This window comes from Scardinius erythrophthalmus (genome assembly GCF_964197995.2).
Source record: "Scardinius erythrophthalmus genome assembly, chromosome: 4".
In the NCBI taxonomy this organism is placed as follows: Eukaryota; Metazoa; Chordata; class Actinopteri; order Cypriniformes; family Leuciscidae; genus Scardinius; species Scardinius erythrophthalmus.
Window position 1 is genome coordinate 15,026,208 of NC_138224.1, and position 19,726 is coordinate 15,045,933.

Sequence of the window (19,726 nt, forward strand, 5' to 3'; positions counted from 1 at the left end):
ACATATTCAGAATCGCCATTTTGACTCGTCCCTCAGATTGTAAAAACAAGCAAAAATGATGTCTACAATAACATTTTTACATTGGAAGTCTAAGCTGGTTTGCTGGTGTAAGCTTTGGTTATGTTGGATTGTTGGCTGGTTTTAGAGCACTTTTTCTGGGAGAAACCAGCTAAACACCACCTTGGTCAGGCTTGGAAGCCATCTTAAACCAGCTAGTGGATGTGGTCTTTAGCGTCCTTGATAGCGCGCCCGCCTCCCACGCTGGGAATCCCGCTCGGAGCGGGTCGAGGAGGACCGGTCACATTTGGTGCCGTGACCCGGATGGAGTGAGGTTTAGGGGGTGAGTATAACGGACGTAAGCCAGTAAGAGTTGTGTCTATACACCTCACTCCCCTGGCTTCAAGAGGCATGCTAGCGGCTGTGGTCTTTAACGTCCTTGTTGGCGTGCCCGCATCCCACGCTGGAGACCCAATCCCGCTCGGAGCTGGTTGAGCAGCACCGGCTACACTTGCCTGTGCAAGTTATATCTAATCAAACTCCTGTCATGACTAACAGGAATTACATCAGTAATGTATAACCAACAAACTTAAAGAACAGTTTAGACAACTTTACAAATCAAATAACACAATTTTGTATGGAAGAACTAATTTATAATACAGTTTTTTACAATCATTTTGTTACTATTTTCAGAACCTTGATGTCATTTTTCACAACTCTAGACACAAAACTCACAACCAATGATCAAAATGCACATTTTTCAAAACTCTAACCCTTTTCTCAATTGCTTGGAAACAATACACATAAAACTTAGATCATTTGTTCATTCAACAAAAATCACCTGTTCAATATGACACAACTTAACATCAAAGTACTACTATTTCAAAAGGCGATTCACACATTACATTTCAAATGAGTGTCTATTCATTTGCTTACAATGATCTAACTATCAACTGATACAACTGCTCAAAATGATAAGTTACTGTTGCATTACTCTGAATGCATAGCTGTATGGAAACAGACAAACAATCTTCCATGTTTACTGTAAATCATGAAAGTTTCAAGATAACGAGATTCATTGTCATCAATTAGCGTGGAGCATGAACCAATTAGACTACAATATCCATGGATGTCGCCTAATATTTGATCATAATGCTTCATCAGACACTGTGTCTATGGTCCCAAATACTGTACCACCTTTTCAGACTATTTACAGTACTGCACTGTATAGATCATCACTCCTGTTCTGTTTCTTACAGTACAAGCAAGCAAGTTGAGGAACACTGCATTTGATGTTTTACAGTCTTTTCTATTTCATAGCTAATTACAGTATTTTTGCTTTGATTCAAATAAACCTATGTTGTGATTGTACTGTAGTGTTTTGCATCAATATATTACAAACTTTGTTCAGTGATTCCACTGTGTCTGTAGTATTCTCTCTACTACTGCAGTACTTTTACAGAGATGTGTTTACTGTACATGTAGTGCCATAATGAAACCTGTATCACCTATTTTGTTCTACAATATTTAATGATTGTATGAACAATGACACAGTGAAACTATCGGTTGCTTGTGTGTGTGTGATCTATAGTTATGTTTTAATGGTATTTCACAGTAAATTTGTTTTTTGAACCAACGATTGTGCAAGTGCAAGATTTCTTTAAAGATGTGAATGCACAATGCAATGTTTTGAACATTAGACAGCCTGTGTTACAAGTGATAACCGTTGTGAGTTTTGTGTCTAGAGTTTTGAAAAATGACATCAAGGTTCTGAAAATAGTAGCAAAGTGATTGTAAAAAACTGTAAATAAAGTGTTTCAATAAAAATACGCTGCTCATTTCTGTTTGAACCTTCTACTAGAATTTCTTTCCCCATTGACTTACATTCCTTTAATTGTTGTGTTGTATTGTGATGGTATTGTGTTTTTGTCAAATGCGTTGTTTATGTGGTTATGTAGCTGTGTGTATTTGTCATACACAGTCATGATGGTGTCTACAACCAAGAGCGATCCGCTTCACTGAAAATGACCAAAAGATCTCGTCTCAGCTATGAAAATGTTGAAATTAATTCAATGACACAAGCATGATACATTCCCACTAACAACTAATAGCTGATTAGGCCATGGCAGTCAGTGTGTGTGTGTGTGTGTGTGTGTGTGTGTGTGTGTGTGTGTGTGTGTGTGTGTGTGTGTGTGTGTGTGTGTGTGTGTGTGTGTGTGTGTGTGTGTGTGTGTGTGTGTGTGTGTGTGTCGGTGTGTGTGTGTGTATGTGTGTGTGTGTGTGTGTGTGTGTGTGTGTGTGTGTGTGTGTGTGTGTGTGTGTGTGTGTGTGTGTGTCGGTGTGTGTGTGTGTGTGTGTCTGATTCACAGCCTGTTCCGTCCTCCCTCACATTAGGCAGCATTTCTCTCCAGTCTGTCAAAATCCAAGTGCATGAGAAAATTAAAAGACATACAGAATTATTCAAGCAAAAAACATATCTACAGCTTCATGCTCTCGTGCACACCACACATATTCATTTATAATCTCAATACTTATGATTTCTGATATTGAACATACAGCTATACTGTAATTTAGAGTACCTTTTTACAAATTGCAGTGCCTTAGATTGATAATGGGTATATTGGGAGCTTTTTGAATCGCCTACCATAAGGAAAGTGTGTGGGCAGAGAAGTGACCGTATGTTGGCGTATGACTGTATCAGGTCAAACAATCATGGTCAGCTAAGCAGAACAAACTGGCGATTCAACCTCGAGGAACTGCCTCAACATACAACACACACACACACACACACACACACACACACACACACACACACACACACACACACACACACACACACACACACACACATTTGCTTAATGCGTCTCATAGGGCAGAATTATTTTTACTCTAATTTAACTCTGAACTGTGAACCACACTTTTCCAAGACGTAATCAAAACAATTGGTGCTCATTGCTCACTGCAGAGCCAAATGACGTCCAGCTTCCCCGTCTCTGAATGTCATGGGTTTTGAGCATGACCTAGTTCAGCTCCACTTCTTGGATCAAATGGGTGGAGGGATGGAGTTATGGATAGGGTTAGGGTGTGGTTGGACCTTTTAGCTAAAAAGTTAAAGTTTGCAAATTTTAGCAAAATTTTAAATATGTACTGTCTCCCTCTAGTGCTCACAGCGGTCATATCAGCAAGCATAACACTATGTAAATACACACATTCAAACGTTCAAACATTTGTCCGAAAAAAGCACAAAGTTGAGTTTTGTATACATTTTGTGTTTATTAATTGTCAACACATTAATTTGAAACCTTAGCACATTATGAAATCAAATTTGTGGGCTTTCGTCAGGGGTTGGACAATGAAACTGAAACACCTGGTTTTAGACCACAATCATTTATTATTATGGTGTAGGGCCTCCTGTTGTGGCCCATACAACATTAATTTGCCTTGGGAATGACAGACACAAGTCCTGCAGAGTGGGATTTTGAGCCGTTCCTCTTCCAGAACAGTGTCCAGGTCACTATGTGATGCTGGTGGAGGAAAATGATTTCTGACTTGCTCCTCCAAACTGCTCAAAAATATTAAGATCTGGTGACTGTGAAGGCCATAGGAGATGTTCACCTTCACTTTCATGTTCATCAAACCATTCTGTCACAAGTCTTGCAGTGTGTATTGGTGCATTATCATGCTGCACGGCACCCCCTTCAGGGAACAATGTTTGAACCATTAGGTGCACATGGTCTTACAGAATGGTTCGGTAGTCCTTGGCAGTGACGCACCCATCGAGCACAGTAGGGAATGCCATGATATTTCAGCCCAAACCATAACTAATCCACCCCGTGCTTCACTCCGGGTGTCACGCCTCTTTGGGGTTTTTCCTCACACCGTAACTCCTACGGATGTGGGAAAGACGGTGAAGGTGGACTCATAACATTGTCCACAGCCCAAGATTTGTACTGTTGAAACCAATGAAACTGCTCCAGTGAAACCAACATTTGGCATTGGCACGAGTGCCCAAAGGTTTGGCTATAGCAGCCCGACCATGAATGTTGACTCTGTGGAGCTTCTGACAAACAGTTTTGGTGGAAACAGGAAAGTCGAGGTACGCATTTAATTCTGCAGTGAGTTGGGCAGTTGTGGTTTTATATATTTTGGATACAATCCGGGTTAGTACCAGGACATCCCTTTCAGAAAGCTTCCTCTTGCGTCAACAGTTACTCCTTTTGGATGTGGTTTGTCCTACATGGTGGTTTGCCGACATTACCCTGGACACCATAGCACTCGATACACCACAAAGACTTGCTGTCCTGGTCACAGATGAGACGCGCACCAACAATTTGTCCTCTTTTGAATTTTGATAGGTCTCCCATTATGTTGTGTGGATTGCAATATTTATGTGCAGCTGTGCTGTTGCTCTGCAAATTCAACATTCACACTCTGCTCTTACTGATGGAATGTAAAATCTGTAAAGAATGAAGATTGGCCACTAGGCCGCACATATATATGTGCATGAAAACTTCAACAATATATTGGCCAGTGTTTCATTGTTTCATTCATGTTACATCTATGTGTGTGCTTCTAAATGTTGATCAGATAGGCCACAAATTTTTTTTAAGGCCACGAAGATGTAAGATTCAGAAGTAATACTTCTTTATGTATGCCTTCTATTTGCATTACGCTTATTATTTTAATACATTTTTTCCGGATGTTTACAGTACTCTTTACATTTACAGTACTTGGGTGTTGTTAAACAAGTGCTTTTTGACAGAAATGTCTTGAATGTTGAAACCGGTGTAAGTCAGTCTGTATGTTTTATTCAACAGAGGGCAAAAACAAGATTGTTGCATGTAGGCAAAAAAAATTACATCTTCTTCGTCACCCCACACTGACAGCCCCACCTATTGGTCGAAAGTCATAAGCAATTAAATCATATTACAAGAGATTGTCTCTATGATTTGTTTTAACCATTTTACCTGAAATAATCTACAAATGTATGTAATCACAAATTTTGCAGTTAGTGTGCTTGTCCCCGATAAGTGCAGCTCTATTTCTTTCTTTAGTTAACATTTCAATCTGACGGCTTTTTGGCTCCAGTGGCATTATTGGATTTCAAACTTTTAGTTCTAAATTACAACAGAAGGAAAATGATCTAATGGCGCCATCTTGTGTTCACTCTTCATATGACAGCGCAAAGCCCAGGTCTAAAATGTATACTGATGTTGACATTTTTGATGATTTTATCATATTAAGATATATAGATTAGAAGAGAGCATACAACATTCCCCAGAAAAAAATAATGAGTTTGTAAATGACAGAATGTTATTTTTATTTATTTATGAATTCACAGGTTATAATGAATTTCTGCTGTGTTATGTATAAATAGTTTTCTGTTGCTTTACAGAACCTCAGCAACATGACACTTTCTGTATCTTGCCTCCATTAAAGAGTGTTCAGATTTATGCTGGATTTACAGAAGAACAATGCATTAAAGCAACACTAAGGAACTTTTCCTCTTCGGTCGCCCTACAGGTTGGAAGCGGAATTGTCCATTACCGCTGTCGTAAATAATTCCGCCGCCCGCAGCCTACTGTCGCACGCACACTCGCTGTTTATCCAGCACCGGCTTTGGAATGAACGATGTCCACTGACAAGGTAGAGTATGTTGCATGATTTCATGAGAGTATGATGTATTGCAACATCAGAAACGAAGGAAAACTAAATAATGACTATTGTAACGCTTGACGTAAAGCAAATCAAATTTGTAGTTTTCTTATGTCTCATTCGAACTACAGAAACGCGACCCAGTTTGGCAAACTTGCATGGTGTGGTTATAGCAGATATAGGGCTGCAAAGCGAATCCAGAAGTGCCTTTCACCCTGTTACGACTTGATGAACCACTGATACGATTTTGGAAACATTATTTTAAGGTAAAAAATGTTCCTTAGTGTTGCTTTAAACTCGTCAAAAATGACAGTAAAGGCATTTATAATGTTAGAAAAGATTTAAAATAATTTATATTCATCAAAGATTCCTCTAAAAATTTCACAAAAATAAATGTTTCTTGAGCATCAAATCAGCTTATTAAAATAATTTCCTAATCATGTGACACTGAAGGCTGATGCTGAAAATACGGCTTTGCCAATACAAGAATAAATTACATTTTAAATATAAGAAAGGTATTTTAAATTGTAATAATATTTCACAGTTTGACTGTTTTTACTTTGTTTTTGATCAAATGAATGCAGCCTTGGTGAGTATTAGATACTTATTTCAAACAGTGTACAGCATATTCATAGTGACTTTTGAACTGAAGGACATGCTTTAAAAATGACATAAATAATTTAAGTTGAACTTAACTGAGTTCCAAATGTTCCTTCAAAAGACGGACAACATATAAGCTGCCATGAACAGCGCTCACTATTCCACTGTATCCTTCCACACAAATCCGAAACATTCCCAAAATGCCACAAAAACAGGTTCTTCAAAAGATTTGTGTAGGCAAACTGTATGTTCACCTCCAAGTGTTCTTTTATTCAGTCTCTCGTGATGTTCTTGCTCCTGGCACAGAAATTGCTGGTGTCTCAAATACAACTTTCTCAAATATGATTGTGATGTTTAAGTCCTACAAAACTTGGCGAGGAGTGATGGGGGATGATGCCTCCTGCGGACAAACATAGAAAAGACACATGTGAAGTTTACAGAGCAGCTATTAGATTATGTTCAAATAAAAGATGAACCTCACACCCTTGTCAAAACCATTTGAAGCCTTTAAGCAGTTTTACCTCAACAAAGACTTCGCTGTGTAGAATCCAAGATCTTTTCCAAAAGTAAAATATTTTTATATCTTAGCTCCAAATAATGTCAAAGCCATTTGCCGTTCACAGGATCTCCAATAGCACCTGAATGTCATCTAGTCCATCATATATCATCCAACAGCAATTGCAAGATTACAGCAGAATATTTAACAAGATTTTGCTTTGGGCTAAGTCAAACATGGCAATGCAGCAGTTTTGGCACAGAAAATTCTGTTCTTCACCTTGTTTTTATTAATTAAATACTAAATGCACTGTAAAAAAATATTGTCGTGATTACCAAAACTTAAAATTCAATATTAGAATAAGAAATAATGTGTTGTTTCAACTTAAAAAAGTATGTGTTCATGCTTGACTTAAAATATTAAGTTTAGTTTAGGTAAGTAGGATATTTAAGTTACCTCAACAAAATTTAAGTTGTTATAACTAACTGCAGCAAATTTTTTTACAGTGAGTTCAACCTTTTGTATTTAAATGTGTTTAACATAACCGTTGACAGCAGACATGAGTAATCATGCAATTCTACAACATTTATTTATAACACACACTTCATTTTATCATGATATAGATGAAACCATTGAATGGTTTATATAGATCTAGTTTCAGGGATTGAAACCATTCAGAATCTCAATTTAAAATGCATTAGGTGGACGAAAATACATATTTTCTTAAAGACACAGTCATAAAAACTTAATTTTAACTTATTCTTAATTAAGGCTGAACATGTGCACAATATTTCTTTACCACTCCACCATGAAGAAAACATTAAATAAAAACAAAAATTGTGCTCAACCAACTCAAAAAGTATTTTTTTCAAAAAGACATTTCAGTCAACTTCGAAGCCTTCATCAGACATGCTTGTTTTCTAGAGTTTGAAAACAAATATTCATGTCCTTTTTTATGAGCCTGTTTCTTGATATATTCCCTTCGGAACCTTGTCCATATAGGTTTAAATTTGTTTGGCTTTTTTAAATGAAAGCAACTTGTTCAAATAGTTTAAATAAAATAAGTCAGGCATGTGATTCATCCAAATCCTCCATTTGCAATCCGGTGGTCTTCATGCGGTCTATTGTAAACGGGTTTCGCCCATGTTTGAAATAGTGCCTTAAATCATTTGGCTCTTCGTCTGCCATGTCTTCATCGTCGCTGCTGTAAATAACAGAGGCCATGTTTTTGTATGGATCATTGTCATCTTCACCATCTTCATCAGTATTGCCATGAGTGATGATGCATTTCTCTCTGGGTCCTACAGAAGGATTTGGACAACAAAAATCCTCCTTTTCTGCAGGATTCTCCACGACAGTGAAAGTTTCCTGCTGTACGACAGGCATCAAAATATCCGCTCTGGTCTCTATTTGATTACATACAACCGCAATTTGTCCTTCTTCATTTTTTGGCAAACTGTATTCCGCCATTCCTTCTCCGTCTTTAAAAGAGACTGATTTTGCAAATGCTTTCCCATTGGTCAGAGCTGATGATTTGATGTTTCCGGGTGTTTTTTCTGGAAGCACCAGGATTGGCAGCATGTCTTGCAGGGGCACAGGTCTGTCAGACTCAAAAGTCCTGGTCGCCGGAGGGAGCGCGTCATCTATTTTGGTGTACAAACCACTGGAGAATTCATAGTCAAGGAACGCCTCGTTGTGATAGGAGGCATCCTCTATGAGCGATATGGGACATCCTGAATTGACCTGTTGACCACGGAGAAAGGGCATTAAGGGTCTCCTCGAACAACCTTGATATATTCACAGGTCAAATCCACTGCTGAGATCCAGCGCTGATTATAGAGCATTATGTGTGTCACTGATTCTTGAAGACATGGGACAATATTTAAATATTACAAAAAAATTCCACAAGTGCTTTAGGGGTAGATCAGTGAAAATATAAGCTTGTGTTATTAATGTTGATCAAGTAAACAGTAAATGAAGATGAAATCCGACAGAACATTTTAGTGATCATCTTTGATATCAACTAAAGTGTGGGTTTTGTTTTGTCTCATCTCTCAAGAATCAGAATCAGTCTAAATCAATAAGCATAATTAACAATTACTACAACATTTTCAACAGTGTTTATTAAACTTGAAGGTACTGTAATACAAATACACATACACATACACACACACGAAACACATGATATTAGACCTATTACAATACACAGTGAAATATACCAAACCATCAGACACAGGGGGCTGTGCTTCGTATACCGACCAGCTTAAATGGTGCACCGTTTATGAGAAATTGTAACACTGACAATCCCATTTAAACCAGCCTATCAGGAGTATACGGCTTTCAGTTTCTCAGAAAACACATCTCACCTTCACAAGGGACAGTGACACTGCAGAACACTTCTAGCTACTTAATGTCAGGTACTTACCTGCTGAAACCATCTTAAGCTCTACATAAGAGGAATTAAAGAGGAACGTGAGGCAAAGACGACAAGGGCAGGAGATGTTTCTTAATGTTTGACTGTGTGAATGATGCTTTATATCATTTCTGAAGTGTTTCATCTCTTCTTTTTTTTTCATAATACTGTCTACCTCCAATTAAAACCCAATATATATTTTACTCTAAGCTTTGTTATTGTTTGAAATGGAGTTGATTTATTATGAGGCATTTCCTTGTTTAGTGCAAAAGTCTTGCTTGAACTGTAGCATGTCAAGTAAGGCCAAGTACAGTTTGTAAGTCTAGCGGGTGAACCAACTCCAGGGTAAGGCTAAGGAGATGTAGAACTGGATTTCCAGGAAATAGTTTCAAGTTACGTGTCGCCGCACAACCTACACGTCCCAGCATAAACGCTCACGCTAAATAATTTTTGATTAAAACTTCTACTTTCACAAACCACTGTTCATTTTTAACAGAACAGCAAGCATACTGTGTGTGGGATTTGGCATCTAAACACTAAAAAACTGTCACTCAGTTTAGTTAATCGCAATCTCACAAAGCTCCGTTATAATCAATGAAAGCAACTGCACAGCTAATCTCTTATTTGCATAATGTCTAAACTTTTGTTTGTCATAATGAGAGGATTCACTAGCGTGCAGAACTCAGCACTGGACAAAAACTCCAGCGTTTTGAGCGGTGAGTGGATTTTAACTTAAAGGGTTAGTTCACCCAAAAATGAAAATTCTGTCAGTAATTACTCACCCTCATGTTGTTCCAACCCCGTAAGACTTTCGTTCATCTTCGGAACACAAATTAAGATATTTTTGATGAAATCTGAGAGCTGGATCACTCGGCCTGCAGGCTTATGGACATCTTAACTTGCTGGCCCAGAAAATGTATTAAAGACATTGTAATATAGTCCAAGTGACTCCAGTGGCTCAATCTTAAGTTTATAAAGCGACGAGAATACTTTTTGTGCGCAAAAACAAACAAAAATAACGACTTTATTCCACTTTTCATTTCCTTCTCTCTGGACCTCGAGTTTTTTTTACGTAGTGTAATAGCGTAGCGCGTCTGTGTTTCACGTCACCACGTATCACACATGACCAGTCGCCCAATAGTGAGCCTACGTGGTGACGTGCAACACAGACGCGCTACGCTTAAACACTACGTAAAAAGACTCGAGGTCCAGAGAGCCTGCAGGAGGAGTGATCCAGCTCTCAGATTTCATCAAAAATATCTTAATTTGTGTTCCGAAGATGAACGAAGGTCTTACGGGGTTAGAACAACATGAGGGTGAGTAATTACTGACAGAATTTTCATTTTTGGGTGAACTAAGCCTTTAAACACGTCTGATTGGCCATTGCGTTCAAGAAATCAACAGATATGTTTTTGATTGGCTACATTGCTCAACGCTGCAAAAACACGTAAATAGAAACCTTTGATGTTCTCCAGAGCGCAAACACAAACGCACTGGATCGTTAGCCAAATCTGTTTCACCAATATGCTGCTAAAACTGATCCTAGACCAGCAATTATGAGCGCTCAGTTCAGTTAAAACAGCCAATTATCTTGTTAAATGTAGCATCTCGTCTTAGTCGCTAGGCTTCCATCAATGTACTTTCATTCCAGCCCGTTCTCATCCTAGGGCGTCATATACTGGCGCTTTTGACATTTCGTCTACATCCAATGCACATGGCACCCTTTAGCGTCAATATGAGACGCAGATAGATGTGGGCCAGAAGGCGCCTCCTAGCGATCTAACCCTAACCCTACACCAGACCTAAACCTACCCATAACCGAACAAAGCTCTGTGCGTGTCATATTGACACTAAAGGGTGCCATGTGCGTTGGATGTAGACGAAATGTCAAAAGCGTCAGTATATGACGCCCTAGGATGAGAATGCGAGAATGCGTTGTTCATTCGCATAGTGAATATAAAATACTGGTTTGAAACATCACTATGTGAATATACGTTCGCTTGAGGTGGATACATTTATAATTGAAAGCGCAACCAATATGTAGCTCAAAGATAATGGCATCTGTTGTTTTGTCTGCATTCTAAACCACAATTTATTATATTAATAAATCTGTTGTAATATTTCAGTTGATGTTTTGTGCCAAATTCTCCATAAACTACTATTTTGTGAACACATTGGGTGGAATCACTGATTGAAACCATTTTGGAGGTTTCACTTTTTCCCCATTCAAGCAGAAAGGAGCTGTACTTGTATGCCTATTGCCTAGATACTGTAGAAAATCGCTATGATGATGTAGCAAAGATGGCCACCAATTGGACTGACATGCCTCAAAGGGGCGAAAGTGTGTATGGTATGTAAAATGTGTGTTTAATATAACAAATTAGCTCTTACCACATTTGGGTGCTTCCCTAGGGCTACTGAGCCCCTGACTTCTGGATCCCGTCTCTTTCTTCGTCTCTTGACCAGCCAGAGGCAAATAAATAGTGTTGTCACAGCCACTATAAGAACAAAAGCAGCAATGCCGCCGGCCATCTCTACGTTCATATCTGCAAACAACCGTTCTTCTCCAAATGGACTTCTAGGAACTGTCCGAGAGAGGGGGGAAATCTATGATTACTCACAATACCTTGTTCTTCTGTGTAAAACAGTTCTGTGTCTTTCCAGCTCTAAGTGATTCATCATTTAGTTTGAACGTCTGCCAAAAGTAGGGCAGTGATCTAATAAATCTAATTTAACACCTTAGTCATGCATCTTAAAAATCAACCATGAATAATCAAATTAGCCAGATTAATGATCTATGTGAATTATCATTCATACGGTTTAACCCTCTTTGGTATGGTGTAGCCATATGGCTAAATAGTATTTCCCTTCACATTTTAAAGACACAATTGCGCCCCAAATTAAACACATTTCTTCTACATAATTTTTTTCTTTGATAAGTTCAATCAATGTTTTTAGTTTGATTTAGTTTCACAGTCAAGAGATAAATTATGTGGCTGCAGTTATTATTTGGAAATGTCCATAGTAAAGGAATTGTGTTAATGAAAAAACAACACAGTTATGGTCTTCTGAAAAAAATAACACAAATAGCAAAGAGGAATGCATGAATGATTTAAAAAATGAGCATGAACTTCACTTTAAAGAGCAATAATAAAAGATCAATTATAATGATTCATGCTATTTCAGTTTATAGGAGTTGTATCAATGTATCGGCATTCATAAACATGAATTGAGTTAGAGAAGACCTTGTTGTTGTGTTGTTAGTACAGAGTTTCCATATCACAATATTTTATTTTATTCATTTTTATTTTGTTAAAACATAATTCATACAGATGGTTAAGGGAATTTACCTGGAAGTCCCCTCTGTAAAACTTCAATGTCCACTGAAGCGTGCGCAGCCTCACCTGACTCTTCGTCTGTTGCAATCACCTGTGAAAAAAAAAAAAATATATATTTATATCATTTCATGATGAATGTAATCCTGTCAGAGTCCATGTGTTACTGCTGTTTTGCATACATTTGTAGCTATTTCAATGCAAACTCTTGCAGCTTTGTAAGTCACAAGTCATTAAGTCACGACTGTCACCTCTAGGATGTGTCGGTCGAACGCTCTGAGCCGGTCCGTCTTTGCAATCACAATGCCATCCTGAGTAATGTGATACAGTTTACTGCTACCCGTCAAGGGTTGCATTGTGTAACGGATTTTTGGGTTTATTCCCTGCAAGACAGTGTGGGAAAAAAGAGAGAAAATGCTCTAAATGAAGGTTTGCAGGCCATTTTTCTAAAGTGTTTCCTATAAAGGAAATGTTTTCACTCTACATCTCTGAAGTCCCTGTCGACGGCCTGGACCACTAGGACTTGGTTCCCATAAGTAGTGACCAGAGTAGCAGGGCTGGAGCTCTCGATGAGGAACCCTTTGTAGACGGTCTTGTTGAAGATTGGGGGAAACTGGTTCTCCGACACCACGTGCACCAGTGCCGTCGCCACCGAATATTTCTTTGGGTCATTCACCTGGGAAGCCTGTTGGAGTTTGCGAAGGGCAATTATGATGAGACTTATATTGTATTTCTTCATAGGAAGAATCACTGTTATGGTTTGCAATATGGCAGTTGAAGCAATTCCATCAGATCAGAGTGTTAAACCAGCCATCACTTTGTTGTTCATAAACATTATCATACGTACCATTATGCGGAGCCTGAATGAAGGGGTAAGGAGTCTGTTTTCCACACGTTGCCTCAGAGAGATCTCTCCAGTTTTCGCGTCGATTGTAAATCTGCCATTATCATCACCTAAAAAGTCATTTTGAGTAACGTTTAAAAGTTATGATATAGATTTAAAGGTTTAAACCGTTAATAAACCAGTGCAACACAAAGTAAACTCGCCTGACAGAATAGTGTAGACCAGAGGGGTAAGTATGTCTTTGTCTCCATCTTCAGCATGAATGGGACCCGGAGAAAAATAAAGCACAGCATCCTAGATCATAAAGATGTTATTAGATGTTATTTATTTTATTAAATGTTATAGGGATCTGAAAAAGCTCTAATCTTTACACTGTCACCGCACACATACTGTACCTCATCTGTTTCTGTGATGTTGACGCTGTACACAGGGTTGGTGCAGATATTATGATCTCCATCTTCATAAACAGGCGCGCACGGCTGAAACTGTGGATACTGGTCATCACCGTCTAGAACATTCACGGTGACCGTAGCTGTTGTGCTGTACTTTTCTTTTGTGGTCATTTCCTGTTGATTCAAACAGCAAGACACTGTTCTTCATTCTGATTCCATTTGTGCACATCATATGTGAACTGTTAGGTGTTTCACATACCACAGCATATATGACCACATGCAGCTGGGTTTTAGTCTCATAGTCCAAAGGTTTATCCAGGATCACCATCCCGCTGTTGGGCAGATCGATCCTAAAATAGCTGGCATCAGCCTGAATGAGGGAGACACACAGTTCTGGTAATGTTTTCTTAGATTCTTTAGGTTTTCTCTCTGTATGGAGCAGGTTGTTAAATAATAAGGAGCCATGAGGTGAAGTCAATGCGGACAGAATGAGGCTTCTCCTTTAATTCAGCCTTTCATCTGTGATTTTGTCCCTATTGAGTGTTCCACTTACTGTAGATTTGTCGGTAATATAAGTGATCGTGTCTCCATCGCCGTCTCTGGCTTTCACTGTGAACACCATTGAGTTTACAGTCAGCAACTGTGGGAAGAGAGTCAGAATTCTAAGATTTAATGACTTAAAAAGTTTAATCGCAAAAATAATTCAAGTAAAATCTGGAGCAAAACATTAGTTTACCTCACTTATATATCGTGGTTGAATAGTGTCTTCAAGGAAATATGGCATGTTGTCGTTTTCATTCAATATCTCCACCATGATTCGATACCGACTCTGAAATAAGAACGTCTGGGTTAATTGCACTCCGGTATCATTAAGTATCATTATTTTTGCAGTGCAACATACCCTTATTATTCCATCTTCATAACATGTCAAAGCAGCTATCAGCACTGATCCCAGCACCTGTGAATTACCAAAGAAAAGAAAAAATTAGGTCAAACAGGGAGGTTAGTGTTTATATAGTCATTTTCATTCACAGTTACAAAATGATTTACCTCAGATTATCATTCTTCCATTGGTACACCTTTATTTACACTACCGTTCAAAATTGTATTCATATTATTCATAAAGGATGCATTAGATTGGAAACAGTTATGTTACAAAAGATTTTCATTTTTAAATGAATGCCATTCTTTTAAACTTTATATTCAAATAATATTTTTTTTTTTACCAGATAATCATATTTGAATACTTTCTTAAGGATCATGTGACCCTGAAGACTGGAGTAATGATGCTGAAAATTCAGCTTTGCTATCACAGAAATAAATTACACTTTAAAATATGTTAAAATAAAAAACTGTCACAAAATAAGTAGGTTTTACTGTATGTTGATCAAATCAATTCGGTTTTAAGAGATTTCTTACAAAAACTTTTGAGCGGCTGTGTATATATAGAGTTAATTGGTTTGTTGCCTTCATATCTAATAATGAATTTTAATATTCAGTCATATTTAAGCACTTAATTACGATCAGCTGATTGGTGCATCACTTCATTAAAAAAAATTACAAACTCTATTGCCTTTTAGATTATTTATTTAAATTATTTTAGCACTCATATTGAAGTCTTTTAAAAAGAAATGTATGTATTTTAAGAGTATTTTAACAGACAAATCTGGTAAAATAATAACTAATAAGTTATTTATAAAGTAAAAAAAGTAAGTTATATAACTTAAAAAGTAAGTTATATAACTAATATTAATAATAAATTATAGACTTTTGAAACTATGGCTTCAAACACCTCCAATGTGTTGGCTGGCTGTTTTAAAGTCCTAAAGCTTCACTGTTATTCTGGCTTTCCTCCACATGCTAACATCCACTATTCACGTTAATCACCTCTCGATCCAAGGTCTTCGAAAACGACGTGTTGAGTCGGATTGTTCGGCCTTCAAGGTAAAACCAGTCAGAGTTTTCTCCAGTGAGACACAGACGGATGCTGCTGGCTCCAGGCTCTCCGTTGATACTGAGGTTGGATATGAACTCTCCAGTGTGACTGTTCTCTCTAACCGTGGCAAATATATCTTGACCACCAAGGCATAAACTGGCTGCAGTTCAGATGAGAGATTGATTAGGGCAATGAGGACAACATAAATCATCCATAAAATCACAGATTGCACAGCTAATTTATAACACAACATATTTATAATAGGGAGAGTAGGGATAATTGTTACAAGTATTGGATTTTTCCCAAATATTCATGCATCACGGTTCTCAAGAGCAAACACTAATCACTCCAGAGACATGATACATCAATAAAACACGTGGGGAGTCACTTCTATTTCAATGCCATGTGGATATATTTACTTAAATTCAAGCTTTAAGGGGAGGAAAACTGGAAACCCGTTTCCGCCAAGGAATTAAAAAATGAAAAAGTTAATTGCAAATTTTTGTCTCGCAATTTTAACTTTATTTCTCGTAATTTCTGTTTTTTTTTCTCACAATTGTGAATTAACATCTCGCAATTTAGACTTTTTTTCCTCAGAACTACGAGTTTATAACACACAATTATGTATTTATTTCTCGCAATTCCAAGTTTAGCCTATATATAAACATTCTGAGTTAACATCTCATAATTTAGACTTTTTTCCTCAAAATTGCGAGTTTACAACAAATTTTTATTTATTGCAATTCCAAATGTAGCCTTTATTTTGCAATTTTGAGTTAAAATCTCACAGTTCAGACCTTTTTCTCAGAATTGCCAGTTTATAACAAATTTCTGGCTTTATTTACTGCAATTCCAAGTTTAGCCTTTATATCGCAGTTTTGTGTTAACATCTCGCAATTCAGACTTTTTTCTCTGAATTGCGAGTTAATAACACAATTCAGACTTTTATTAATTCCAATTCCAATTTTAGCCTTTATATTGCAATTTTGAGTTAACATCTCGCAATTCAGACTTTTTTTCTCAGAATTGCAAGGTAACATCGCAATTTGGACTTTTTGTGAGTTTGCATATTTTGTTCAAGACATCTTTTGGTGCATTTCATTTAATATTCATATTAATGCACAACATTACTCATTACATTCATGTGGCATTCTAATGAATAGTAGAAAATGAAACAATTGTTGAAATACTGTAAGAAAACAGCTATAGACTGTCCAGATCATTTGATCTAAGAAGAATTTGATAAGAAATGTTTGAGTTCATAATAAAATCAATGACTTTTGATTACAAACTTTGGTATCTTAGCAAATTTTCAAAGTCAGTGTGGCATGGAAATGGGCCATTACTTTATTAATACATTTGAACGATTCATTTGTCGATTCACACGATTCAAAGAAAATATGGTTTCTCTATGTAACATTTGATCAAAATGTAAGTTCCATTTCTGAAATGTCTTACTTTTTTTCAGGCGAAGGCCTTAAATTGATTGGGGTTCTTGCATTACAATGGGGAAACAATCAATTCTAATGGATAAAATCATATCCCGTCCAACATTTTTTCTTGCAAAATGGGTTGCAAACACAGTTTCGATTTTACTTTAAGCAAGATACTCCATTTGCTCTTTCTTAATCTCATTTCTGTCAAGAAAAAAAAAACGAGATATTTAAATGAATCTCACTTGTGACTTCTCATTCCATCAAGTTGAGAGAATCAGCACTCTCAATACTAGAAATGAGTCATTCAGAGACTCATTATCATTTCCAATAGCCTCATAACCATTTCTGGCACATATGTTAACATTCACTATACCACAGAGCAGTGATTCGTGAAAATTAGTCTCTGTCGTTGCAGATCCTGATTTCAGAGAGGTGTTTACCTTTTGCGATGTGATAGAAAATGTTCAGTGCCATCTGGCAGAGGAACAATCTCCATGGTGTCAACATAGTTGATGTTCCCCTGGGCTCACGTCTCCTTGTCCCAGCTGTAAAAGAAATGCCAATCCCTGACAGTCAATAGCTCTGAAGGATTTGGAGTGCTCATGTCACCTGTCACAAAGAGCAGACTTTCTTATTCAAACCAAAGGTCAATTAAATCAGAAGATTAACAAAGCATATTTATACTGTCGCGCCACCATCTGAAATTCATCAGTCGAGTTACTCAAGTGAGTCAAATTAAACTGCTAAATAAATTACTGGAACCTCATACAGTCTCTCACCAATACAGTGTGTGTTTACTTCTGTCTGGGCTTTAGTCGTGTTTAGTCTTCACCTCAGCGTACTTGAAACCTATTATGAAGTCGTGTGCCAGTGTCAAGCCACCAGCCTGCCAGTGATGTCGGTTACTTGACCTCCAGGCCGCTCTTTTTATCCTCCGCCCTCCACCTCGACGCACCTCCGTATGAGAGCTTTTTTCCAAATCCTCACATAATACCTGCAAAGCTGCCTAAGAACTGTTGTTTCCCATTTAAGTTTTGCTGCCAGGACGAAACTAATCCAAACATTTATTTGTTGTTTTACCGTGCATAAGGATTACATTATTCACATGTTTCCTGTTCACTTACAGATCATTTTTGTTGGATTTTTTGGGATAGTTCATGCAACATATTTGTTAATATTTAATAAATAACAGCATGAGGGTTAGTGAATAATTACAATTGTGATTTTTGGGTTAATTATTCCTTTACAGTTCATTCATCACATTACCACTAGGGGACACCATCACTTTCACTCTTGCCTTCAATCAGTAAGATTGTGATGATGGTCCTTCAGACTGGGGAACAACCTAATTAAAATATAAATGAATGAGGTCTTGCTAGACATGTGAACTCCTCCTTATTGTGCAGCCATGCCAGATGTTATCAATGATTGTTTGGATACAGAATGACTGTGCGTAGATTGCATGTGATTAGGGATTAAATCGAGTAATTAATGCGAAACAGGAAGTAGGTCTCTGCCACAACCAAGATTATGGGATTACAGCACAATATGGTTTAATATTCTTGCTGTACACGGCAGCTTGCAATTTATTATGCATGCCTCTGTGCGTCTGAGTTTGTCTGCGAGTGTTGCTGAAGACCACTTTGCCAAATGAGTTTTAGCAGAAGTATATGCAAAATTAACGATGCCGCTGTATTGGGTTGTTTTGATTTGATTAGTTTAATTTCACATTTGAGAGCACACATCTGCAGAGATGATAGTGCACTCAACAGGGATTGTGAAAGTGTTATTATTCTTAAATATTATTTATAGGGACAGTTCACCCAATAATTCAAATTATCCAAGAGTCGATGGGCCCCACTGACTTCCATAATATATAAATAAATACTATGGAAGTCAATGGGGTCCATCAACTTTTTGGTTACTAACGTTCTTCAAAATATCTTCTTTTGTGTTCAGCAGAAAAAAGAAATTCATACAGGTTTGGAACAACTTGAGGGTGAGTAAATGATTAAAGAATTTTTGAGTGAACTATCCAACACTATCTCACGACCAATTCGTACGAATTCGTACGAATGATAAAAAGTTGGCTAATTCGTAGGAATTCGTATGACCTCACTCGTACGAATTTGTACGATTTGTCTAAACCCACGTGATGGGTAGGTTTAGGGGCGGGGTCAGGGGTAGGTCATTCGTATGAATTCATACGAATTGGGCAAACCGTAAAATATGTACGATTTAGCAAAAATCGCACTAATTCGTACGAGTGAGGTCGTATGAATTCGTACGAATTAGCCACCTTATAGAATTTGTACGTTTTCCCGTGAGATCAAGTTGAACTATCCTTTTAAGAATGTATATGTATGTAATATTATTGTTTTTATTGTATTTTTGGATCAAATAAATGCAGCCTTGTTGAGCATTAGAGACTTTACCAGAGAGTAAACATTTATTAAGCAAAACTATATACAGTATATATATATATAGTCTATATGTCACCATATAATTTATGATAAAAAATTGTTAATTGTTAAATTATTAAAGTAAAGTATTGTAAAGTAAAATGATTTAAATAGTAGAAATAAATAATAACAATTAACAATGTAGGGTACAAATAGCAAT

At 37.3% G+C, this 19,726-nt stretch overlaps 1 protein-coding gene across 1 annotated transcript; it reads right to left on the reverse strand.

The window, feature by feature from the left end:
• Window positions 1-5,326: 5,326 nt before the first annotated feature.
• Window positions 5,327-14,546, reverse strand: cdhr5-rs (cadherin-related family member 5, related sequence; the record flags this gene model as incomplete). The annotated part of the gene is made up of 9 exons (XM_081362651.1): window positions 5,327-6,652; window positions 11,553-11,746; window positions 12,512-12,590; window positions 12,748-12,879; window positions 12,981-13,181; window positions 13,736-13,906; window positions 13,992-14,102; window positions 14,286-14,372; window positions 14,469-14,546. The coding sequence occupies 9 exons, from the start codon at window positions 14,544-14,546 to the stop codon at window positions 6,614-6,616; spliced, it is 1,092 nt and encodes a 363-aa protein (XP_081218777.1). The 3' UTR covers window positions 5,327-6,613.
• Window positions 14,547-19,726: the final 5,180 nt, after the last annotated feature.